The 26472-nt window shown below is 44.9% G+C and overlaps 2 protein-coding genes and 1 long non-coding RNA gene across 3 annotated transcripts in view; 1 reads left to right on the forward strand and 2 right to left on the reverse strand.

Moving 5' to 3' along the window:
- Positions 1-26472, forward strand: part of LOC310838196 — a 27659-nt gene continuing 1187 nt past the window's right edge. Inside the window, exon 1 of the long non-coding RNA XR_014560786.1 lies at positions 1-436. This is a non-coding gene — a long non-coding RNA (uncharacterized lncRNA). The remainder of the gene's footprint in view (positions 437-26472) is intronic.
- Positions 14710-26472, reverse strand: part of LOC310837401 (uncharacterized protein) — a 24069-nt gene continuing 12306 nt past the window's right edge. Inside the window, exon 7 of the transcript XR_014560526.1 lies at positions 14710-14947. The gene's annotated coding sequence lies outside the window, so the exon portion shown is untranslated. The remainder of the gene's footprint in view (positions 14948-26472) is intronic.
- LOC310839508 (uncharacterized protein) lies at positions 21685-24643 on the reverse strand (the record flags this gene model as incomplete). Its single annotated transcript, XM_083728146.1, has 3 exons — positions 24467-24643; positions 22298-22987; positions 21685-21720 (listed from the first exon to the last, which is right to left on the reverse strand). Exons 1-3 carry the CDS (start codon positions 24626-24628, stop codon positions 21685-21687), a joined length of 888 nt encoding a protein of 295 aa, XP_083584272.1. The 5' UTR covers positions 24629-24643.

A 26472-nucleotide genomic window follows, 5' to 3' on the forward strand; every position in this document is an offset into this window, starting at 1 on the left:
TTAAATATCAAAAACTTCCCTAAACAGCGATGCCTTCAGATGTCTTTTAGGATAGGATAGCTGCTTATTACCTTCACATCTGAAGGGAGGGTGTTGGCTTCCTAACTATAAGCTACTCTGTTTGGATATCATAAAAATTCACAGACAGACAGACTTTAATATTGTATACAGTGTAAGGTTGGGGAATTGAGAGGTGGGGAGAGCAAGCGGGGGGGGGGGAAGGGCAGGACACTTTCATTATTTTACGAAGTTCATATGCAAGGTGTTTGTGTCAGTGTGACATGGGTAGCTTCTCTTCCTTTTCATTTATTAGTTTTCAATGGCAGTGAGAAAGATCGGGGGGCCCAGGGCATAGTTGGTTGCCTTCAGTTGACTGCAGTAAAGGTGGTGGAGGCTGAACCAGTTTGAGGAACAGATTGTTGTAATTCTTGGTTTGGTCCTTCAAGTAAAGGGAAAGGTAAAGGTAAAGGGACCCCTGACCATTAGACCCAGTTGTAGACAACTCTGGGGTTGCGGCGTTCATCTCGCTTTACTGGCCGAGGGAGCCGGCGTACAGATTCCGGGTCATGTGGCCAGCATGACTAAGCTACCTCTGGTGAACCAGAGCAGCGCACAGAAACGCTGTTTACCTTCCCGCCAGAGCGGTACCTATTTATCTACTTGCACTTTGACGTGCTAGGCTGCTAGGTTGGCAGGAGCAGGGACCGAGCAAAGGGAGCTCAACCCGTCGCAGGGATTCAAACCACCGACCTTCTGATCGGCAAGCCCTAGGCTCTGTGGTTTAACAACCAGCACCACCCGCGTCCCTTCAAGTACTTGTTGAAGTACTTGTTGAAGTACCCTTCAAGTACTTGCTGTTAAAGTTGTTCTGTGGAACTCCTGATCTGGACCTTGTGTGGAAATGAATTCTCTCCATCACAAAAATAAGTTTTGAAGCTTTACCGCAGAACAGTCTTAAACAGTCTAACAATAAGATAAGCATGATAAAGTAGCACATTGCAAACAATGTTCAGTCCTTTATGTAATTCAGTCAGCTTTCCTATCCCTGTTCCCAGAGGGAGATCCTAAGCTTCTTCAACATTGCATGACTTATTTGCAACTGCTGCTGCTGCTTCTCCTAGCCATCTCCAGCAAGAACACACTGGCTTCTCAAGTTTAAGCTTCCTTCCGTGAGAGCTCTGCAGCTTATGCCTCCAGCGATGAGTTATGAGGAAAGATCCAGCCTCCTCTGAGTCTTCTGTCAGAGTGGAACCTGACAGACTGAGAACTCCCAGAAGTGCAAGCTGGATTTCGAAGGGGCAGAGGAACCAGAGACCAAATTGCAAACATGCTGGATTATGGAGAAAGCTAGGGAGTTTCATAAAAAACATCTACTTCTGCTTCACTGACTACATAAAAGCCTTTGACTGTGTCGACCACAGCAAACTATGGCAAGTTCTTAAAGAAATGGGAGTGCCTGATCACCTCATCTGTCTCCTGAGTGTTATGGAAAAATCTAGGTGTGAGGCTGTTCAGTCAAACCAGCTCATTGGGAAGAGCCCGCAGGTCCCTTGCAGAATAAAGGAAGGAATCCAGCCACCAACTGGAGCAAATCGCTGTAGACCAAAGTTTATTGCGCAACAGGTTCAAAGAGGAATTTTGGACCCCAAGCATGGGGTGACAAAGACTTTTAAAACTTCCCCACGATATCCCAGAATACCGTTTCTAGAGCATCATTGCTATATGATTCTTACATCACTGACATGTCACAATAGCGGAGGGGTAGACAGGGGTTACACTAGTCTAACCTTGGCAAACATGACCAGACAAGTCCTTGGTACAAGATTAGCATAAGCATGCCCATGTCAGGGCAAGACTCAGGTATAAGATTAGCATAGGCAAACACCTCTGAAGGCCCATCACCCAAAGTACAATAGAACTTCCTTTGCATGTCTGGCCCCTTGACAAGTTTGGTGATGGGATTAGGCTTTCCTTGGCCCAGCTCAGCAATTGTCACCCCTGGACACTTCCTGGAGTCCTTTTTCAAGGGGAAAATAGCTTTGGAACGGAGGAAACTGGCAAAGGAGTTGATTTTATATTATTTTTAAAGCTAGGTACCGTATTTTTCGCTCTATAAGACGCATCAGACCACAAGACGCACCTAGTTTTTGGAGGAGGAAAACAATAAAAAAAGTATTCTGAATCTCAGAAGCCAGAACAGCAAGAGGGATCGCTGCGCAGTGAAAGTAGCAACACCTCTTGCTGTTCTGGCTTCTGTGATAGCTGTGCAGCCTGCATTCACTCCATAAGACCCACACACATTTCCCCTTACTTTTTAGGAGGGGGAAAGTGAGTCTTATAGAGCAAAAAATACGGTAACTTCCCTGAGCTGTCAAGTTGAAAGGATACATTCAGGCATAATACCTGTAACATTTAATAACTTTAAAGATGTGCCGCCCCCTAATTTCCTTAACATAAGAAATCTATATGTGGGACAAGAAGCTACAGTTAGAACTGGATATGGAACAACTGATTGGTTCAAAATTGGGAAAGAGTACAACAAGGCTGTATATTGCTCCCCGCTTATTTAACTTATATGCGGAATTCAACATGCGAAAGGCTGGAGTGGATGAATCCCAAACCAGAATTAAGATTGCCAGAAGAAATATCAACAACCTCAGATATGCAGATGACACAACCTTGATGGCAGAAAGCGAGGAGGAATTAAAGAACCTTTTAATGAGGGTGAAAGAGGAGAGCGCAAAATATGGTCTGAAGCTCAACATCAAAAAACCCGAAGATGATGGCCACTGGTCCCATCACCTCCTGGCAAATAGAAGGGGAAGAAATGGAGGCAGTGAGAGATTTTACTTTATTGGGCTCCAAGATTACTGCAGATGGTGACAGCAGTCACGAAATTAAAAAGTGCCTGCTTCTTGGGAGAAAAGCAATGACAAACCTAGACAGCATCTTAAAAAGCAGAGACATCACCTTGCCAGCAAAGGTCCTGAAGGAATGGGTTTCCCAAACCCCAAAACTGACTGTGCAGGCAGTTTTAAAACTGCACCAAAATCCCCATTTCTCCTTAGCTAAAATGCATAAACTTTAGCCGTTGAGCAAATGCAAAACAAGAACACAGCTCTCTCCCTTATCAGTTTGATGGCAAGACTGGCCTTGACTCTACCAGTAGAACAGACACAGACATATCTTATGTTCTGAACACAAATGATGCAGAGACCCAAGTCTGGGACTAACGCCAGAGCATGTTCTCGGAAGTAGTGACCTCTTGCTCCAAGATAGGAGTAGGAACAGGAATATCCTTTTATGGTCAGGAGTGCAGGAAGGAAGATCCCTTTATGGTTGAGAGTACCAGAGCAGGAACATATGTGATGTCAACCTGTGTACGTACGCCGACGTGGTTGGGCTCCTAGGGGAGGAGTGAGAGGGTGCCTGGAGGATATATAAACTGCATGAAACCTGTCATTTCTTTGTACTTGCTGTGGACTCACCACGCAAGTGCCTTCTGCTATCCGGAGAGCAGAATAAACTCTTTCTTTGAACCAACCTCGGTGTCGTTTTGACTTCCTTCCTCCTGTCCCGGAGCAACGCAGACCCAATCGGTGAACTCCAATAAGGCTACATTTATTGGTGCATTGGCCGGGAATCCGCGTTCTCTGAGGACAAGGACGAAGGACCGGGGCGTCACTGCTCAGCGAACAGCTCGGTCGGCGTTGGTGGCTCCAAGCGCGCACCCTACATTTTCTAGGGGGAGCCCCCCACCCCGTACCTGAGTGGAGACGCAGCAGAGACGGAAGAAAGACAGCAGCTGCACGGGAGAAGGGTACCCAGGGGAAAGGTAGGCTCCACAGCTTGTTTTGTGGGAGTCAGGGGTTTGATCAGCCCCGCCCAGTAGGAGCAGTAAAGTGCTGCTGGTTTGCCGGTAGAAGAGCAGTAAAGTGCCACCGGTCTTGGGAAGTTTGTGGGTAAAGGGGATTGGGGAGGTGCATGGGGTTTGTATGTGTATGGGGGTTTGTATGTATGTGTATTTATTTTTGTATGGGGACACTTCAGTGAATGTTTTGAGTGGATGAGACATCGAGGCTCAGAGCCGCTGACGAAGCGAAGTGTGGTCCTTGTAAGGTGCGGTTCCTAGTGACGCGAGTCCGTCTAGGCCACTAACAGGGCGCGGAGAAAGGTGACTGAGTGAGAAACGTTAGGTGGACGGAGTGTCCCAGAGGTTAAGGGAAAGAAAAAGAAAAAGAAAAGAAAAGAAAAGAAAAAGTAAACCAACCCCCTTGCAGTGTTTGTTCTTTTTGGACAATTGGAAATGTCAAGCTACAGTTGAAAAAAACCCCTTTAAGCTCCTTTCTGTATTCTGGCAGTGACCAGAATAGGTGCGTCCAGTTGGCTTGTATTGTATTGCCAACACGTGGAGTCCGGGAAAAAAAAATATGAGCTCTGCCGATGCGCAGAGGCACCAGGAATAGAACCCTGCATGAAGGGGTTCCCGATTCTGCCACATCTACTGTGCTGCATCTTGGGGGGTTGGGAAACAGACCTTAAAATACCCAGAATCTTGCAGAGTACAAGTATTTTTTTTTTAAAAAGGGGGGATTATTTGGTCTTTAATATTAAAAGTGACATGAGTTGCTCATGAGGTCAAATTTTATATTTTCATGTTAAAGTTGGGAAGGTTTCAATTACTAATACAATCATGTAATCATGTACTGGTTTCAGAATTTGAATGTCATCAATTCACTGTGCTTTGAGCTACCTGGTATCTTAATGTTTTTGTTAATAAGTTTGTTTCTTATTGACTCTGTTGCATAAGGTACCCTGGGTGATTTAGAAACCACTTGTTAAATGTTGATCAAAAGTAAAAATGTACAAATGTATGGGAAAAGGTAGTGTTGTCAAAAGGGATGGGGTTTTAAATCCCATGTTCAGACAGATGAGAAGATAAGTGAGAGGGTTACAGGGGACAAAGCAGTAAATCATTCCTCCTTGCAGTGTCTGTGTTTAACACAGAAACAAAGATGCTATGCAGCCATTAGTGGAGTCTGGAAACCAGGTTAAAATGGGGCCAGAGAACACTCAGGAAAATGACAAATTACCAAATATTGCATGGCATGCCAGTCCCCCAGAGCTATTTGATACCAAAATTGATTTTTGCACTACCTTTCTTCTGATATATTTTTGAAATGCGTATAATTTTTATTTGTAAAAGGGATGAACAATTGTGTCCTGAATGTTATGGGGAAGGTGTTGAAGTAGTAAGAGCTGGAGAAGGTAGAGGGAAGTAGAAAAGAAGGTGAGAGGTAGAGGGTAGAGAAGTGAGAATGTTGGAACAGGAGGAAAGTTGGGTAATAGACTGTAAAGACGGTTGAGTGTTTATGCTGATGAGTATTAATGAAAGTAATATATTAAGATGCTATTATTGAGAGTTTACTAAATATAGTAAAAGCTGAATTGCATAAAGGTGGTGTGTGACCAGCGACACACTTAGTCAAAGTCTTGCATGTGCTGTTAAAATGCACTCAGATTATTGGTTGAGGTTTTCATGAGTAAAAGCCAACTTTTAAGAATTCTGAATTAAGAACTGATAATATAATATATTATGGAACAGCCCTCTTTTTGGCTGGCTGGACAGCTAACCATCCATAAATTAACAGCAAGAGTAGGGACCTGGAATATTGTTTGTGCTCTTTTTAGTATGTCCCTCCCATGAAAGATACCCCTTGGATATCTATTAATTGAAAATTGAGATGGACCTTTTTGATTTATAAGTGTACATGCCAGAAGAGGTCTTTGGCTAAATAAGTTTTATTTCCCTGTTCACATTAGGCTGTGGAAAGTGTCCAATGCTTTGAAATTTTCCTGTTTCTGAGACACACATACTCAGGTTAGTTGCCAGAATCAAAAGTTGTCAAATGCATTAGTGACAGCAGAATTAAGATGTTGATAGACAAATACCTCGATGCTTATTGATACAGTTACCCAGTAGGTGATTCCTCCTAGGTTTCCCTTGGGTGAAAGGCAATATTGAACAAAGTTACCTTATGTATGGTTCCTTTGAAGGAAAAGTGATTTTTAATGTTTGCATGCAAATTGATGTATTAAAGTAAATGGAGAAAGTATGTACAATGAACTAATCACTGGTATGCTACTGAACCATGGTGAATAATTGGATGGAGGAAGAATTTTGTGTTCTGATTGTAACTGCACTTTTCCAGAACCATTTCTATCTGAAGTATGTAAGGTGTAAATGAACTTTTATATGAATGTATCAAAAGACTTTCAAGTTTATATTTGCGACCACCCAGAGGAAAAAGATATGAATTATCTGGGCATTAATTTTGAAATTTCCGAGTAATATCTGCCAGTTTCTGACGCCTGGTGGGGCTTATATGCAACTCCAAGACATATTTTCTCTTGGAAAATTGTGCCTTTTATTGTTTAATAATATACAATCTTGCAGCAAGTGCAGAGAAGGTGGAACTTGGGTTTTCAAAACAAAATGCTAAGTAAAACAGAATGTTGTGAACACTGGCCCAACTGAATGCAAAAGTGCATTATAATTTGTATGTCTGAATTACATAAATGTGCAGAATTTTATTATTACCAAACATGGTTACACTGACGCAAATTCAGGCACACTCCAGTTTAATATTCTTGTAACTACTTGATAAGAATTCTGTGTGTGTGAATCCATGTAGGAAGAGTGTTGGGGTGAATAGCAAGTGTGTGTATTGAGAAACTGGGACCTTAATTCATAAAGCAAATAACACCAAGCAAGAGGCCCCACTGCCTGTATTCGTTCATTTGTGGTTTGTGCCTTTCTTTGTGGTTTCAAATATGGAAGTTATCAGGCACTTCTTATCAGGGCTGCTTGTATGCTGTCATAGCCTTCTACATGGTGTTCTCTAAAATGTTCCTAGTGCTCTAGGTCAGATATTTAGTTTCACATTATGAAAAGGAACAAGCAGGAACCTTTCCCCTAAACAGTGTCTTGGTACCTGCTCTCTCAACCCCCCCCCCCGACCCCCCATCTGATATGTATATAGGATTGAATTGAATAGAAATGAAGAAAAAAATTGGTGTTAAAAGTTGAGTTGCACCCTGTCAAACTGTTATCAGATGCTTTTTATAAGAAAATTGAGCCATACAGCAGGCAGAACTTAACCTATTGCTGTACCCTAATTTAACTGAACCACTGTCCCAAGTCAATTAAGTACAGTACATGAATATGGATATCAAGGATTAAATTATTTGCAGATAAATAATAGATAATAATAGGGAAAACTGGGAAGGACTGTCCCACAGTTTATTCAAAAGTTCAATCAACTTTCAAATGCAGCCAACAGAACACCCTTCCGCAGTAAATATTCTGCAGAATGAATTTAAAACAGAAGCATATCTTAAAAGGCAAAGGAAGGGTAATCACGGTAATATGCTACCTTCCAAGAGGATCTCATTCTTTTGTGATTTAATTTCTGCTTGCAATTTCTGTGTATATGCTACAATCACATTTAACCCTGGAGAAGAGAGCCAGCATCTGGTATGCTTTTTTTGTGTTTTTAAGCTTTCTGTTTGTGTGAATGATTTCAGATGCCAGATCATCACCTGTGTTACCTTGTTAATGTACTTCATCTTTGTGTCAGTGTCACACACACAAACGAGAGAGAGAGAGAGAGAGAGACCACTGGGCTAAACTTTACTGCATGTAATGCTTTGAAAGAAAATATAATGAAAATGATATACAGATGGTACATGACCCCAGTTAAGCTTGCCAAAATATACCACTCGTCTGACAATAAATGTTGGAAATGTAAAGAAAATGAAGGAACATTCTTTCACCTCTGGTGGACTTGCCCTAAAGTGAAGGCCTTCTGGGAAATGATATATAATGAACTGAAAAAGGTATTTAAGTATACTTTCACTAAGAAACCAGAGGCCTTCCTTCTGGGTATTGTCGGCCAGAAGGTGTCAAAGAAGGACAGAACTTTCTTTATGTATGCAACAACGGCAGCAAGGATACTCATCGCAAAGAACTGGAAAACTCAAGATCTACCCACGCTGGAAGAATGGCAGATGCAGCTGATGGACTATATGCAGCTGGCGGAAATGACTGGCAGAATTCGAGACCTGGGAGAAGAAAGGATTGAAGAAGACTGGAAGAAATTTAAGATTTATTTACAAAATTATTGTAATTTGATGGAATGCTAAGAAGGATGCTTGATTATAAACAATTGGCCATCACTAAATTAGATGAGTATTATTAGACTATATTGTAATGATTGGTTATAAGATTACAAATAAGATGGTAATTTGCTTGAAAAATTTTATGAACAATGTAAGTGCGAGCGGATGACGCGAGGAAGTCCAAAGATGTCATGAAATTTTGTAAAGACACAAACAATGCTGTTTTTCATTTTTGTATCTCTTTTATTAAAAAAACCTAATAAAAATTTTGAAAAAAGAGAGAGAGAGAGAGAGAGAGAGAGAGAGGATGAGAGAGAGGGAAAAAAATAATAATGATGATGTTGGGATTGAATAATTTAGAAAGGACTTAAGAAAAGGGGGTGAAGTGGACAAAAGGACAGTACAAAAGGGAGCTTCAGGATATAAGATCATATAGCGATAAAGTGGGTGTAGCGCCTTTGGTCCTGAGGGCAGCAGAGTACAGGGATGGGAATTGGCTGAAGAAACAGAAGGCATTAATGGGGTAATGGGGCCCTTTGGAGGTCCAGCAGTCCTTTGTTGGAATCAAATTGTCATTTTTTGTGTGTGTTGAATATATGCCATATGGTGATTTGTGGACCTAGTAGGTATCTAAAGCCATTTGCACATGGCAAAATATGTTTTTATCAAGGTAATTTTATCAAGGTAATTGTTAGACCCTGTTGATGACCAACTCATAGCCTATTTGTCTGAAAAATTAACCACTACGGAACAAGGTTTGCCTCCCTGCATGTGAGCAGTAGTGGCGGCTGCCACTGACTAAAGAGAACTGACAGGTTCACCTTTGGACAAGAAACTACGTGCGTCACTCCTCATGCTGTGCCAGCATTGGTGGACATGAAAGGAACTTATTTTTCTATCCCAAGCAGAGATGATGAAGCGCCTAGCCGCTGACTTATATTGCCCATGCACCCATGGTTGCAGCTGCAAATTACTGAGACTCTTAACCTGGTTACCTATGGGAGAGGATGGGCCTCCAACACCTGATATTACAGCAGGCCTGATTTGAAGGATGAAGCAAACCCCAGGCAGTATGAGATTGGATATCTACGATTGATCTACACCAACCCCTTCAACTCATCATCTCTCGGTGCCCTACAGACATCGCCTCATGCTTCTCCTCACCGCATCGGCTCAGCGTCCACCAAACGACCACCCTGCTGGTGCCACCCCGGGAAACTGGCATCTCTACGCACGGCAAGAGAAAATTCCAGTGTGGACTAAAAGAGGACATTTTCTTTTCTTTCCCCTTGAATGAATATGTAGCTTTGTATATTGCTTTGTGGGAGGTACCCCAGGTATTAGAAGAAGGAAGGTATTAGGAAATAGATATATATCCCTGTGCCCAAATGATGCAGGTAGGGCTGAGGGGGGACATGGTTTTGGCCGGGATGGTGATCTTCTTATTTCTAGCCATCACCGCGCCCATACCACTTAAGGTAACCCAGTGGCTAATGAGAGAATGGGGTGCCCGCAACACAGAGAAATGGAAGCCTATTCTGCAAAACCGAACCAATTGCACGGTCTGCACCTGGAACCTCTCGGACTCTGTGACCTAGGAATGAGTCCTCAGCTACAGCCCCGATTTTGGGTTCCGCCGGATTTTGGGCTTCGTTAAAAATTTGACAGGAGGAGCCTGTTGCTTTAACATCTCTGACCATGGTGTAGCTATTTGACACCTGGCAACAGAAAGAGAGAAAGTAGCCCATGTTCCTGTCCCAACCAGGAAGGGATGGGACATGTCTTCTTTGACTGAGTGGCTTCCAAACCTTGGGTGGCTTAGAGGACTTGTAATGATGTTAATAGACTAATCTTGCTTCTTTTCTGCTCCTGTATACCCTGCTTAACGCAATGCCTGCAAAATATGATGCATAAAATGATGTTGCGAACGATTCAGCCCCAGATTACAGCACTGACACGAGAATACCAGCCAGTACCTTGGGACGAGCCGAAAGGCTGTCCAAAAGAAGAGTAGGGAATGAAGGAATGGGTTTCCCAAACCCCAAAACTGACTGTGCAGGCAGTTTTTAAACTGCACCAAAATCCCCATTTCTCCTTAGCTAAAATGCATAAACTTTAGCCGTTGAGCAAATGCAAAACAAGAACACAGCTCTCTCCCTTATCAGTTTGACGGCAAGACTGGCCTTGACTCTACCAGTAGAACAGACACAGACATATCTTATGTTCTGAACACAAATGATGCAGAGACCCAAGTCTGGGACTAACGCCAGAGCATGTTCTCGGAAGTAGTGACCTCTTGCTCCAAGATAGGAGTAGGAACAGGAATATCCTTTTATGGTCAGGAGTGCAGGAAGGAAGATCCCTTTATGGTTGAGAGTACCAGAGCAGGAACATATGTGATGTCAACCTGTGTACGTACGCCGACGTGGTTGGGCTCCTAGGGGAGGAGTGAGAGGGTGCCTGGAGGATATATAAACTGCATGAAACCTGTCATTTCTTTGTACTTGCTGTGGACTCACCACGCAAGTGCCTTCTGCTATCCGGAGAGCAGAATAAACTCTTTCTTTGAACCAACCTCGGTATCATTTTGACTTCCTTCCTCCTGTCCCGGAGCAACGCAGACCCAATCGGTGAACTCCAATAAGGCTACAGTCCGTATAGTTAAAGCTATGGTTTTCCCAGTAGTGACATATGGAAGTGAGAGCCGGACCATAAAGAAGGCTGATCAACAGAGAATTGATGCTTTTGAATTATGGTGCTGGAGGAGACTCTTGAGAGTCCCATGGACTGCAAGAAGATCAAACGTATCCATTCTGAAGGAGATCAGCCCTGAGTGCTCACTGGAAGGACACATACTGAAGCTGAGGTTTCAATACTTTGCCCACCTCATGAGAAGAGAAGGCTCCCTGGAAAAGATGCCCCTGATGTTGGGAAAGATGGAGGGCACACGGAGAAGGGGACGACAGAGGACGAGATGGTTGGACAGTGTCCTCAAAGCTATGAACATGAGTTTGACCAAGCTGCGGGAGGCAGTAGAAGACAGGAGTGCCTGGCGTGCTCTGGTCCATGGGGTCATGAAGAGTCACACACAAATTAAAGACTAAACAACAACAAACTTGCCAAATGAACCTTATATTGGCCCGTTTGACAAGACCAGCTACCATGTTTGAGTTGTGGTTTTTTTTTTTGGGGGGGGGAAGGCTTAAGCATAATTTTGGGAGGCAGCAAATGGTCACATTTATTTTTTATTTTTAAATAATATTTATTAAGGTTTTAAAGGTTACAAAAAGAAAAAATAATAACATCATATTAAACAACATCAAAAACAACACATCATAATAAGAAAAGAAAAAAGGGGGGGAGAAAATACAAAAACAGAAAATAAAGTCCATTAAAAAAATAACACATCGAATCTTCCCATAACTTATCTTTCGTTAGCTTGTTTTCTTAACCTCCTCAACCCCCCTTTTTTTGTATTCTAGTTCGGTTAACTATTTCAGCAAATCCTTTCCATCTTTTCCAATTTTTGTCCTGTAATTTATGATTAACTTTACTTTCCCCCGTTTCACCAATTAACAGTTTATTTTTTATCTAATCCTTTATAACATTTCTGCTAAAGAACTTTTAACTGAGTTAAGATTAAAAAAGGATGTGTACAAAAAATGGAAAAGGGGGGAAACCACCAAAGAGGAATTCAAACAAATAGCCAGCACGTGTAGACACAAAATCAGAAAAGCTAAAGCACAGAATGAACTCAGGCTTGCTAGAGAGGTTAAAAGCAACAAAAAAGGCTTTTATGGGTATGTTCGTAGCAAAAGGAAGAACAACGAAACAGTGGGGTCACTCAGAGGAGAAGATGGTGAAATGCAAACAGGGGACACAGAAAGGGCTGAACTCCTCAATGCCTTCTTTGCCTCAGTCTTCTCCAATAAAGAAAACAATGCCCGACCTGAAGAATTTGGAGCAAATGATTCAGCAGAGGAAACACAGCCCAGAATAACTAAGGAGATAGTACAAGAATACTTGGCTAGTTTAGATGTATTCAAGTCTCCAGGGCCAGATGAACTGCATCCAAGAGTATTAAAAGAACTGGCAAATGTGATCTCAGAACCACTGGCAGTCATCTTTGAGAATTCCTGGAGAACAGGCGAAGTCCCGGCAGACTGGAGGAGGGCAAATGTTGTCCCTATTTTCAAAAAGGGGGAAAGAGAGGACCCAAATAATTACCGCCCAGTCAGTCTGACATCAATATCAGGGAAGATTCTGGAGCAGATCATTAAGCAAACAGTCTGCGAGCACCTAGAAAGGAATACTGTGATCACCAATAGTCAGCATGGATTTCTGAAAAATAAGTCATGTCAGACTAACCTGATCTCGTTTTTTGACAGAATTACAAGCCTGGTAGATGAAGGGAACGCAGTGGATGTAGCCTACCTTGATTTCAGCAAGGCATTTGACAAGGTGCCCCATGATATTCTTGTAAAGAAGCTGGTAAAATGCGGTCTTGACTATGCTACCACTCAGTGGATTTGTAACTGGCTGACTGACCGAACCCAAAGGGTGTTCATCAATGGTTCCTCTTCATCCTGGAGAAGAGTGACTAGTGGGGTGTCACAGGGTTCTGTCTTGGGCCCGGTCTTATTCAACATCTTTATCAACGACTTGGATGATGGACTCAAGGGCATCCTGATCAAATTTGCAGATGACCCCAAACTGGGAGGGGTGGCTAACACCCTAGAGGACAGGATCACACTTCAAAACGACCTTGACAGATTAGAGAACTGGGCCCAAACAAACAAGATGAATTTTAACAGGGAGAAATGTAAAGTATTGCACTTGGGCCAAAAAAATGAGAGGCACAAATACAAGATGGGTGACACCTGGCTTGAGAGCAGTACATCTGAAAAGGATCTAGGAGTCTTGGTTGACCACAAACTTGACATGAGCCAACAGTATGACGCGGCAGCTAAAAAAGCCAGTGCAATTCTGGGCTGCATCAATAGGAGTATAGCATCTAGATCAAGGGAAGTAATAGTGCCACTGTATTCTGCTCTGGTCAGACCTCACCTGGAATACTGTGTCCAGTTCTGGGCACCACAGTTCAAGAAGGACACTGACAAACTGGAACATGTCCAGAGGAGGGCAACCCAAATGGTCAAAGGCCTGGAAACGATGCCTTATGAGGAACGGCTAAGGGAGCTGGGCATGTTTAGCGTGGAGAAGAGGATGTCACATAGAGGAGGGAGAAAGGTTGTTTTCTGCTGCTCCAGAGAAGCGGACACGGAGCAATGGTTCCAAACTACAAGAAAGAAGATTCCGCCTAAACATTAGGAAGAACTTCCTGACAGTAAGAGCTGTTCGACAGTGGAATTTGCTGCCAAGGAGTGTGGTGGAGTCTCCTTCTTTGGAGGTCCTTAAGCAGAGGCTTCACAACCATATGTCAGGAGTGCTCTGATGGTGTTTCCTGCTTGGCAGGGGGTTGGACTCGATGGCCCTTGTGGTCTCTTCCAACTCTATGATTCTATGATTCCATGATTCTAAGTTCATTCCAACATCTTTCTAACATTCATTAATTTTACAATGTTTCTGTAAATAGTCTTTAAATTTCTTCCAATCTTCTTCCACCGACTCTTCTCCCTGGTCTCGGATCCTGCCAGTCATTTTCGCCAGTTCCATATAGTCCATCACCTTCATCTGCCATTCTTCCCTGGTGGGTAGATCTTGTGTCGCAAATGGTCACATTTAAGACCTGTGGAATTTAAGACCTGTCACATGAGAAACAAGGCCTGATTCCCACCCCCACCCCTTAATCCTCTCTAGCTATTTGCTGATCCATCAACCCAGATGGAACTAAAAATATTCCTAGTTCCCCGAATTCCTGTCAAAACTATCCCAAGGTGGTGTCAACCATAAATTTTCTCTATTTTGAACACATCAGATGAATTGATTCAAATCAATATTCATAAGTGTAATGGTTATAAGGGGTTGCTCGTGCGAAGTTACCGCCACTCCTGGCTAGGTTGCCTGGTTAAACCTGTCCTGGCTGACAGCCCTTCACTCCGTGGCTGTTCAGTCGCTAGCAGAATCCGTCAGTGGGCATTTTTTGAACCTCTTCCAGCAAAGAAGTTGTTTGACGCCAAGTCCCCTCCTACTCTCCCTGCGCGGAAGTCTTCTGCGCAGGGAGGGAGTGGGCAGCGGAGTGCACGTGCTCTCCCCACTGGTTTCTGGCGAAGAGTCTTGGAGCCTCCTCTCCAAATCCCCCATCTGCCCCCTTTCTCTACTGGTGTTGCACTGATTTCCTTCCCCAGCCAATGAGCTCCCTCTCTCCCTGCTGGGCCCCTCTCCAGCATCGCTTGGTTGTCCACTTCCAATCTCAGCTCTTGGCAGACTGTTTCCGAACTGGGAGGCATTGGCTGGTTCCTGTCACCTGACAGCTGGAGGTTTCCAGAGAGAGAGTGCAGAGTGCTGAGGAACCAGATGCGGAGACTTCAGCTAGAGTTCAACAACACAGGTGCTTGCTATATGCAATTTGGAGACAAAGAATCCTTTATTTTCAGTCAGATTCAGAACTATTTCCTGTCTTCTTACCTATGAATTACATTTCTGTTCCACACTCCCCTCATCAAGCCCACCACAAGATATATTGCTTTCACACACACAGCAACCCTGCGAGGGAGGTTTCGCATAAAGATGGTGACCAGCTTTAAGTCGCCCAATTGGCTTCACGACTGAGGAGGGATTTGAATTGTCCCTGGCATTTCTGGACCTAGATCCTTGGACTCCAGCTCCCATGAGCCCCAACCAGCATGGCCAATGGCTAAAGAAGACGTGAGTTGCAATATCACATGATCTGGAGGGGCCACAGGTTACCCAACAGGTCTGTTTTCAGCACCTTGACCTTCTCCTGGTGCAGCTGCCCTTGGAACTCCTCGTACTGGATGTGCTATTGTCCTGTAGTGCCTCTGCAGGTTGGACTTCTTCAGGACGGAGAGGGCCTCACCACAAATGAGGCACACGGGCATGCCTTTCAGCTCCACAAAGTAATAGTTGTGTGTCCATCTTTTTTTAAAATGCGGCACTCCAAATCTATCTTCCTCTTCTTGTGGACACATTTATTGTGTCCAGAAAGAGACAATTAGGCAGACGGAGCTGTTCTCATATGGGAGTCCTATGCTGCCTATAGCCAGCCCTGGTCAGTAATGTGTCTGCAGCTCTTTGAGCCATTGAAGTTTCTGAGCTCTTTTTAAAGGCAGCCCCAGGTAGAGTGTGTTAAAGTAACTCCTATGCAATGTGGCACCAGACTGCTTTCTTTTTTTTGTAATTATCTGTTTGCTTTAAATTTTATAGCTTAAATTTCCTTGATGCTTGTTTTTTTTGAGAAGGGCCTCTTACGGTCACAAAGCAATGATTTTCAGTGCAGCTCCATAACACTGATTGCGGCCTCACACTGCCCCTTTTTGTGTGGGGATTTGGATCCAGAAAAGGAGCAGACGGGGAAAGGTTAAGCAGAATCCCACCCACCCGCTGCGCCACCCTTAGGTGTGCTCAGCCTTCACCTGCTTCATGACTCCACCTTGCATGAGAAGGCAGGATGGAGCTCCAGGAAACAGGAAGTGGTCCTTCAACCAGCCAGGACATCTCACCATCACAGACAGATCCAGTCTCCTGCTGTGGAGTCAAGAGTGGCACAGGGATGGTGGAGAGAGAAGGGGAAGGGGCCAGGGACAGAAGGAATGGCAGGGCTTCAGATGCTCCCTTGGACCCCTCCCCTGACACCAAGGGGAGCTCCTCTTCTGGGGCTGAAAGCATTGGCGTGGTTTGATTTTATCAGTATTGCAAGGAAGCATAGAAGGAAAGGTAAAAAACACCTATGCGGTTTATTAAAGTTTATTAAAGTATCTGTGGTTTTTCCCTTGTGTGAGTTTGTTGATGTCTTCTAAGTGTTCCAGATTGACGATAGCTTTTTCCACATTCCATACATTTAAATGGTTTCTCCCCTGTATGAGTTCGTTGGTGTATTCTAAGTGCTCCACTATCACTGAAGCTCTTTCCACATTCAATACATTTAAATGGTTTCTCCCCTGTGTGAGTTTGTTGGTGTATTTTAAGTGATCCACTATCACTGAAGCTCTTTCCACATTCAATACATCTAAATGGTTTTTCCCCTGTGTGAGTTCTTTGGTGTATTCTAAGGTTTCCACTTTGACTGAAGCTCTTTCCACATTCAATACATTTAAATTGTTTCTCCCCTGTGTGAGTTTGTTGGTGTATTCTAAGTTTCCCATTGGTACTGAAGCTCTTTTCACATTCCATACATTGAAACGGTTTCTCCCCTGTGTGAGTTCGTTGGTGTATTTTAAGTTTCCACCTTGTACTGAAGCTCTTTCCACATTCAATACATCTAAATGGTTTCTCCCCTGTGTGAGTTCTTTGGTGTATTCTAAGGTTTCCACTTTGACTGAAGCTCTTTCCACATTCAATACATTTAAATTGTTTCTCCCCTGTGTGAGTTTGTTGGTGTATTCTAAGTGCATCATTTCGACTGAAGCTCTTTCCACATTCAATACATTTAAATGGTTTTTCCCCTGTGTGAGTTTGTTGGTGTATTCTAAGTGTTCCACTTCGACTGAAGCTCTTTCCACAATCCACACATTTAAATGGTTTCTCCCCTGTGTGAGTTCGTTGGTGTACTCTAAGTGTTTGACTTTCATTGAAGCTCTTTTCACATTCAATGCATTTAAATGGTTTCTCCCCTGTGTGAGTTCGTTGGTGTATTCTAAGTTTCCCAGTTGTACTGAAGCTCTTTTCACATTCAATACATTTAAATGGTTTCTTCCCTGTGTGAGTTCGTTGGTGTATTCGAAGTTTTCCACTTTCACTGAAGCTCTTTCCACATTCAAATAGTTTCTCTCCTTTGTGAGTTTGTTGTTGTATCCTCAATTTGTTTCCCCCCATAAATTCACATGTGGCTCCATAGAATTCTGACTTTCATCTTCCTCACTTGTTTGGGAGTCTGGGAGGAAAGAGAATCCTGTTAGACTTTCATGAAAGACAAAAAGGGAACTGAACACCTGTCAATCCCAATCTGTACCTTCTCTCATTTTAACACCTTCATTCTCCACTATCCTCTCTATGTTCCAAATTTTACGAAAGCTGATGAGATAGTGGCAAGAGCAAATCTATTCAAACTGAATAATGCACCATCATTTTATAATACAAATCTATGGTGGAATTGGCTTATTAGACACATCTATTTTTTTCTTTCTGATGTGAAGAAATGATCTCAGGCTCAAGTAACAGTGTCTCCATTGTGAAATAAATAAAACTTAAGTGCTACATGTAACTGTAAAAATATTGCAATATATTGGAACCTAAGAAGAGCCTGCTGGATCAGGCAAAGGCCCACCTAGTCCAGCATCCTCTTCTCACAGAGGCCAACAAGATGCCTGTGGGAAACTGGCAAGCAGGATTGGAGCACAAGAGTCTTCTCTGCCTTCATGTGCTTTCCAGATACTAGTATCAAGAAGCATTATTGCCTAGACCACGAGGGCAGAGCAGAGGCATCAGTCTTATCCTTTTCTTCATGCTATCCATGTTGCTGGCCGTCACTGTCTCCTGTAGGATAGATTCCATAGATGAACTATGCTTCTGTTTATTCATCTTTTGTAGCCCTTAAAGGCAGATAAATGGGGGACTTCCGGGTTAGCGCCATCGGCAATGGCGGCGTTCCTCTGACTGAGAGGAACCCGCTATGTGGAATTCGGGTCATGCCGCTGTCGCGAAGGCGGAGACCCTTTAGAAATCCCAGGTGGAGGAAGCCTGGGAACGTGGGATTCGGCTGACACCAGGAGCACCCCACTACCTGCAGGGAAATCCCTTTTTGGGGGTTCCGAAGTGACGTGAGGTGAGCGGCACGGTGTTTTGAATCGGCCGCTATTTTTACAGAGTGAAGCCGTGTGAAGCCGTTGCCGGAGAGCGCTGACTTTTTCTTGTGGACAATTGGATTCAAACAACAACCCGTGAGTATAACGGAAATTGGACTTTTAAAGTATTTTAAAATTGGCACCGATCGGGGAAGGTCTAAACAGGAAGTCCACCTCCCCTTTCTGTAAATAAACTAAAGCAAAGAATTTGTTAACTAAGGTCATGGAGAGTCTTACGTAAAGGATTTAAATTCCACTGATTGAAACTACTATCAATATTTCTTTTGGAAGCAGGGAAGCCTGCAGGAGAAGGTTAAAATTCGGGAATTGTTGTCGGCCAATTGGTGCCAAAGAAAGATAGAACATTCTTTATGTACGCAACAACCGCAGCAAGAATACTCATCGCAAAATATTGGAAGACACAAGATTTGCCCACCCTGGAAGAATGGCAGATGCAAGTGATAGACTACATGGAGATGGCAGAAATGACTGGCAGAATCCGAGACCTGGGAGAAGAGTCGATGGAAGAGGACTGGAAGAAGTTTAAAGACTACTTGCAGAAACATTGTAAAATGTTTGAATGTTAGAATGATGTTGGATTTAAAGAGAATATGGCATCAGTGATATAGTTAAAAGGAGTATGCAAAAATTCTGAAAATGAAAAGGGGGAAAAGACCAGAGTAATATTATGTCAAACTTCAACAAAATGGCACAAGGGTTTAAATTATAAATAATAGGTAAAAATTGATTTAGAAAAGAGAAGAAAAATTGGAGACATAATAGGTTGAAATTTACAATTATAAATGAGGTCTGAAAGAGGGTTAGAATTTGCTGAACTTGATTGTGTAAAGGGGAAGTTTTTGGAGATGGAAGCCTGGCTTGGTTTGGAAAATGAAAGATGGAGAGATCACCCTATGTGGAGATCAAATGTCTTTTGGGATACAAATCTGAGCCAGGTGGAGGCTGGAGGTTTTGGGGCCTTTGGATTTGAAAGGAGTGTGAAACAAGATTTGGAATATCCTATAGGCCCTATTTTTAACTATGGAAGTCTGGCAGGAAGGAATATGATTACCGTTGGGTTGGAGCTTCCCCGAGATCTGGTTTTTAATACCAAAGACTACCAAAAAGACCGGCAGAGGGGACACGAAAGAGACTTAAGAGCCTCGGACTTAAGATCTCCAGGTTGATGGTTTTCCGAGATTGATGGAACTATTGCTAGGGGCCGAAACCGGGGAGGGGAGCTGGTGAAAGAAAATTGGGAATTTAAAGTGTACAGACGAATGCCTCGCAAGATGAAAAACCCTCTAGACGAAAGGGTTTTCCATTTTTCGAGGCGCTTCGCAAGACGAATTTCCCTATGGGCTTGCTTCGCAAGAAGAAAGCCCATAGGGAAATCTCCGGGGACCTCTTTTAAATGTTGGCGGTGGGGAGCAAAGCCTTCCCCCCCCTCCGGCCTTCAGAAGAGGTCCTGGAAGGCCGGCGGCGGCCTTCCTGCTATCCTGGACGGCTTCTGAAGGCAGGCGGGGGGGAGCAAATACTTTCACCCCCCGCTGGCCTTCAGAAGAGGTCCTGGACCTCTTCTGAAGGCTGGCGGGGGGCGAAAGTCTTTGCTCCCCCCCGCCTGCCTTCCCGGGGGCTTTAAAAGCAGCGCTGCCGCCCACCAGCATTTTAAAAAACCCCGGGACAGTGGAGGACTTCTCCGCTGTCCGGGGCGATCTTAAAATGCTGGTGGGTGGCAGTGTTGCCGCCCGCCAGCATTTTAAAAAACCCTGGGACAGCGGAGAAGTCCTCTGCTGTCCCGGGGTTTTTTAAAATGCTGGGGGTGGGAAGAAAAGCCCTCCCCCCCCAGCCTTCAGAAGAGGTCGGGGGACAGACTGTCCCCGTACCTGGTCTGAAGGCGGTTTCCATAGGAACGCATTAATTGATTTTCAATGCATTCCTATGGGAAACCGTGCTTCGCAAGACGAAAAACTCGCAAGACGAAAAAACTTGCGGAACGGATTAATTTCGTCTTGCGAGGCACCACTGTATATATTATCTGTCAGGGGCTCAGGAGCAGAAGCACAGGGAAGAGAGCGAATGGAGAGCGAAGGGGAAGAATCTGAGGGCAGCGTAGGAGAAGATGACAGTGGCCCGAGAGATTCCATGAGCCTCTCCAGCGAATCGGAAGATTCACAGAAGGGGGCGCCGGTGGCCAGGGCAAGGGGGGTCCCAAGGGGGACACTCCAGAAGCAAGGGGCCAGCGGGGACTCCCAGAGCAGCAGTTGGAGATCAGGACCAGCTTCCCCACCAGAGCGTAGCGGGGGGGAAGAGTCCCAGGTATCGGGGCTAGCGTCTCCCCCAGCAGGGAGAGAAGATGAGTCAGGGCTGACCACGCCTCCATCGAAGAGTCAGGCAATGGAGGGGAGGTCAGGTCCAGCTAGCATCCCGGAAGAGGGAAGCAGTGACAGAAGCAGTGTAACCGTCAGGAGGAAGGTCACTGGCTTGGCGAGAGAGCCAAGTTCAAATGTACAGGTGCGCGGGACAGCAGGGAACGAGGATTGGGAACTGGGTCCTAAAGCCCGCCGGAGGCAGGGGGAGGAGTCAGGGGACTCAGCGTCAGAAGAGTCCAGAAAGGGGAATGCCCCAGCGGACAGGAGGACCCAGAGGAGGAGAGAGCAGAGGAAGAGGTGGAGCAGGGCTAGAGTCTTAAACTGGTGTCAGGGGGGAGGAGATTCAGACGGAACTTCGGCGGTCTAGGGTTTAAGACGTAGAGCTGCGCGCTACGGCTTTGAAATGGAAACTGAACTTCGATAAAGACTTTTGTATATAACAACGACCTGGCCTTGGTCCTCTGTGAGCTGGGACCTTGGGCGGTTTTTTTTTTTTTCTTTTAATGAGAGATGGGAAAATCGTGGAATGGAATATTTTTTTTGACCCTCGGGGAAACGTCTAAAGAATAAGTTCAGATATATAAGTTTTAATGAGAAATAAGATTAAATAAAGTAAAAGTGGATGGTTAATTGGTGAAAGAAAGAATGGAAAATTACAGTATATTAAGGTAAGATATAAGGATAAAAATAAGATGAAGGATTTGCTGAAATATCTATATGAATTAGAATACAAAGAGGGGAGGTGTGAGGAGGTCAAGGAGATGAGTTAAGAAAGGGAGTTATATTAAGGTTTAACTTGTTCTTTTGATTTTTTTTGGATTGTATCTTTTTTCTTTTTTAGCTGCTTTTGCTATTTTTCTTTTTTTTTCTTGGATATGTTTTGTTTTTGTATACTGTGTTCTTTTTTGTAACCTTTTAAAATTTGAATATTATTGGAAAAAAATTAAAGGCTGATAAATGTATTATGGCCTAAGCTTTTGTGGGCTGCAGTCTGACAAAGTGGACTCTTGACCAGGAAAGCTGGTGCCACTATAAACCTCTGAGTCTCTTTGTTGGCTTTGTGTACTTATTTTGAAATTTGCACCAAGGTTGTACCACAGTATCTCCATGGAAGCTTAGGGACGGACAAAATTACAGGGTGTCAGCTCCGTGAATCTCAAACCTCTTGTGCCTTCGCTGACAGAGCCTGAGAACGCAAGAGATGTGATTCAGTTGGAATGTGAAGCAGGGGAGGAGCAGCCAAGCTGCAGCAGGAGCAAAGAACAAAGAGCAGGAAGAGGGGGTGCCGGCGGGGGGGGGGCACAGACCGTTATCTCCATTTTTAGCTCTGACACAGAGCCCCCAAAAGAGCCTGTCCAAAAAATCGTAGGCTCGAGAGAATCTGCGAGAAGAGGGGAAAAGAAAGCGAAAGTGGGGCCTTCTTTGCTGGAGGACTCGGCAACTGCAAGCTGGGATGAACAGGCCGAAGACTGAGCTCCACAGTGATTTATGAGTTTGAGATAATCACTACTGGAGTTATCTCATGTCTGTGCGGGAGAACCAAGCCATTACACAGGGATGCTAAAATTATTATCTCACTCACTCACTCACTCACTCACTCACTCACACAAACAACCCCAGTCTGTAAGATTGGCAAGTTTACACAGTTATCTTGGACTTTATATGCCCAATCCTAAGTGCAGAGCCTCCAGCCACAGGAATTGTATATCATGATAACTGGTCCTTTGTCCCTTAACCCCACCAAACTGGGAAGGTGCATGCATTTATTGTGTTTTGATGCTGGTGGAATGTATCATTCTTGTCAGTATATGGAAACATCACCGCTACAGCCACCTGGGCGCAGGTCTCTGGCCTGCCTCCCTTGACCCAGCTCTGCATTTCCGCAGGCAGGATGGTCAGGAACTGCTCCAGAACCAGCAGCTCCACCATCTCTTCCTTGGTGCGCCTCTCTGGCTTCAGCCACCGGGAGCAAAGTTCCTGGAGCCGAAGCCAGGCCTCTCGGGGCCCCTCGGCCTCCTGGTAGCAGAACCGCCGGAAGCTCTGCCGCTCCATCTCCGACCTCAGGTTGGCGTCTTCTTCCTCCTCGTCCAGGATCTCCTCCTTCACTTTCACAGAGGAAATCTGCTCCCCTCCTTCCTCGTGTGCCTCCCCACTCCGGTCTGGCAGGGTCTGGTCTGTCCCCCCTGCTCTCCCACTGGGCCACCGACTGGCATCCGCAGCTCCCCTGAAGGAGGCCGGGAGGACACCATCTCCAGAGAGGGGAGGACTGGGAGCCTGTGGGGTTTCCCACCGTGAACGAGGGGGGTGCATCGTCTTCAGGAAATCCTGCCACTGGGCTTCCCAGTGCTGCTGCTGCGGCTGCTCCTCCTCTGCCTCCTGCTTAATTTGACGTACATCTTCCTGAGGCAGAAGATCCCTGATGGTCCCAAGTTGGTCCGCAGAAGATTCTTTTCCTTTGGGCTCCAGTCTTTTCCTCTTTGGTCCCTGTTCCTCCATTTTCACATCACTCTGCTGCACAAGGCAAAACACCAGGGAAGGTTAAAACACAAAAACCAACTTCAAAAACCCATTGACTGTTATTATTATTATTGGAAACATGCTTTTGGACAATTCATCTTTTAAAGAAAATATATCATGATGATCATTCCCTCTATTGCCAGTCCTCACATCACTAAAACCAACTTCAAAAACCCACTGACTGTCCTTCCCTCTCGCTTGCTTCTGCCTCCCTGTGGGGGATGAAAGGGTGATGAGTGGGTTCCGGGGGCGGCAGCACAGGCACAAGCTCACGCTCTCCCACCGGTGGAGAGAGAAGGCGAGGCAGGGGGGAAAGTGCAGCAGGGAGGTGCCCCTCTCACTCTGCAGCCCCCTGACACCCTTTGCTGGCCACTACTCCTGCCCCCCCTTCCTCTGCCAGTGCCATTGATAAACCTATCGCCCTCCTTCGTGAATTGGTCAGATCGCCTTCTAAAGCTCTCTTTGCCACCACCATCACCGCATCTTGTGGCAATGATGTCTATCCGATTCATTTAGCAAGGAAATGGCTTCTTTTGCCTTCCCCAAATCAAGGTACACTGTGCCTACTCATGGAGGTTCTGTTGATCTGTCAAGGCTAATAAAATAGCTGATAGATTTATTCCCTGGAGAACGCATCTGACCTTTCCCCAAGCTATCAAAGCTGGCCTCTTGTGTCTGTGTGTAAATAAGTGGGAGAGTCTTAAGGTTTTATTCATGTTCAGATTATTACTCATTTCATTTCTATACTGCTTCATATTTTTAAGGGAAAAAAATCTCAAAGCAATTAAAGGGAAATCTCATTGCCGTTTGTGTCCATAGGATCTTGAGAACATTAACTCTGTAGATCCAGGAGTTCTCTCCACCTGATAGTCTCAGATTTGATTGTTCTTTCCTATAGAGCAGGAGGAACGAAACATTTATGGGCTTAAAGCTGCATTGATTCTGGAGGCCACATTCCAGTGAGCTTTGAGGCCAATGTATGCACATGCATGTACACACAGAAAAGTAATGCAGACCATAAAGTCACATGCAGACACGCCAGAGGTGCTGCACACACTCACCAGACATGGCCTCTAGCATACATACAAGTCTTGCAAACACAATCAGCATGTTTAGACCTTCCAATCCCAGTGCTGGGCTGGAGGAGAAATAAGAGCACAAGAAGACCCTGCTGAATTAGCAATGAGTTCATCGTCTATCGCGAAGCAGCAGCTGCCTTGGACCCCTCATTCTGCCCCTTGAGCTCAGGACTGAAGGGAGCAGCTCCCCAGGGTCTCCGGCAGGGTCCGTGCCAGCCTGAGCCAGAGATGTTTGCCCCTGTGCCCTCCTGCAGATGCCCTGCCCCTCAGCTGCGCCCCTTCCCCTTCCTGCCCGGTTGGGGGGGGGCGGCCTGCAGCCTCTGACTCCACTCGGGGCCTGATCCTGCCAGGGCCACCTGCTCTCCCCCTCCTCCCCCCCCCCCGCCTCCCGCACCTCGGACTCCTCGCTCCGTCCCTGAAGCGGAATCCGGCTCCTCTCCGGGGAAACTCGCCAGGCCACGGGGCCGCTGCTCCTCCGCTCTCCTCGGCGGGGACAGGAAAGTGCAGCCGCTCTCGAGTCCCCCTGGCTGGCCCCGTTTCCTGCCTCTCTGAGCATCGGAGCTCGCTGGCTGTGGGTTGGGCCCTGGGAGGCTGCGAGGCTGGATGCGCCCCCTTGCGCTGTCCCTCAAAATTTATTGTATCATTGGAATCTATCTGGCATCTTATATGCCATCCAGAATGTTGCACAAATAAGTCTCCCTGTGATCCGATGTGCAGTCACTGGTTTCCTCATCAGTAAATATTTTCAGAAAGCTGGGACGATGCCACCCTGCAGCCATAGCTGTCAACTTTCAGATTTGAAAATAAGGGATCAGCTGACTCGAAAATAAGGGATCGGCAGCCTCACCTGTCCCGGGGACAGTCTACAGGATATCTAACAATCCGGGATAGCAGCGGGAAATGGCACTGGAATAAGGGAATTTCCGGCAAAAAAAAGGGGAAGGTTGACAGCTATGCCTGCAGCTCGAATGTGTAGCTGGAGGAGGCAGTCCAGTTCCCAGCTCTGCTGGTTGGGATCATACAATCACTTAGCTCCAGCAACCGACGCAAACTGATGAAAATAGGGACATCCCATTCCATAACTATAATTTTACTATTTATACACCACACATCTTATTACGTTGCCCCAGCCACTCTGGGAAGTTTCCAACATGTATAAAAACATAATAAAACATTAAACATTAAAAAAACTTTCCTTTTTTTAAAAATAATTTTTATTAATTTTTCAACACGAATATACAATCTTAACCTAATTTTCTCAAATTTAACTCTGTTTAGACTTCCTTCCTAAAAAACTTTCCTATACAGGATTGCCTTGTCAGATGCCCGGGGGTCGGATAACTCCATTCCCTCCAGCATTTCTTCAATGAAAATAGGGAGACCCTAAGGAGAAGCGGGACATTCTGGGATCAAATCAGAAACCAGGACGGCTTCTCTAAATCAGGGACATCCCTGGAAAATAGTGGCACTTGGAGGGTTTGTCTTTCCCTGCTTTTTCATTCACTGCCTCTGGTCTCCTGCATCCATTTAGCAGAGGAGGGAAGCAGTTTTCGCCTTCATACTTCTCAACCCCCACCCCCAATTTAAGCAAAAACACACACACCATTTGGGAGTGAGGACCAAAAAAATAATAATCATTTTATTATTTTATTACTTATTTTTTGCAGTTCAATCTACTGTATCTATAAATTTTATTGTTTATAGCCAATGGCCACCACAATACAAGCACAAATCATGCAGCTGCAAAACAAAAGACATTGCATGCACCAGACCAGGCTAAATCTATAGCGTCCAAAATTTATTTTCACGGTTGTTTCAATGGGAAGGATATAGGGCAGCAGAGTCCAGGTGGTGAGGTCCAGATTAGAGTTTCTATCTTCCTTGACTATCTGCCCTGCTGGCTGAAGCTGATGGGAACTGGACACCAACATCTGGGGACACCTCAATGGTTATTCTGTGATATACAGAATCTACAAAGGATTAAGGCACTGATCCAGAAGACAATGAACTGTGAATAGCAAGTGTAGCTAGGAGGAGAATGCATTGGCAGCAGGGTTTGGAAGCTGTTCCCTGACACAAATCCCCTTATTTCCTCCTCTGGAGATCTGAGGTCTACAAAGCAATGGATTGTTTTATTCAGAATAAGCTCACTGACATCAATGGAGCTATCATCATAATCATCTTTTCTATGGGTGCCGCTACGTGCCCTCTGTCTTTGAGCTTTTTGCTCTCCTAGTTTTAAGGCTCGCTGGTTTCTCTAAGTCTGGGGAAAGTACTAAGGATGATGGTTTAATTTCCATAAATGAGAATGTTTTAAGATGGAGTTTCCTTTGACAGTAGCCCTCATGTGTGTTAGTCACATGAGGGAGGCATTCCATTCTGTTGAGACTGTTATTCCAG

The sequence above is a fragment of the Podarcis gaigeae genome, assembly GCF_964106915.1.
Source record: "Podarcis gaigeae genome assembly, chromosome: 2".
In the NCBI taxonomy this organism is placed as follows: domain Eukaryota; kingdom Metazoa; phylum Chordata; class Lepidosauria; order Squamata; family Lacertidae; genus Podarcis; species Podarcis gaigeae.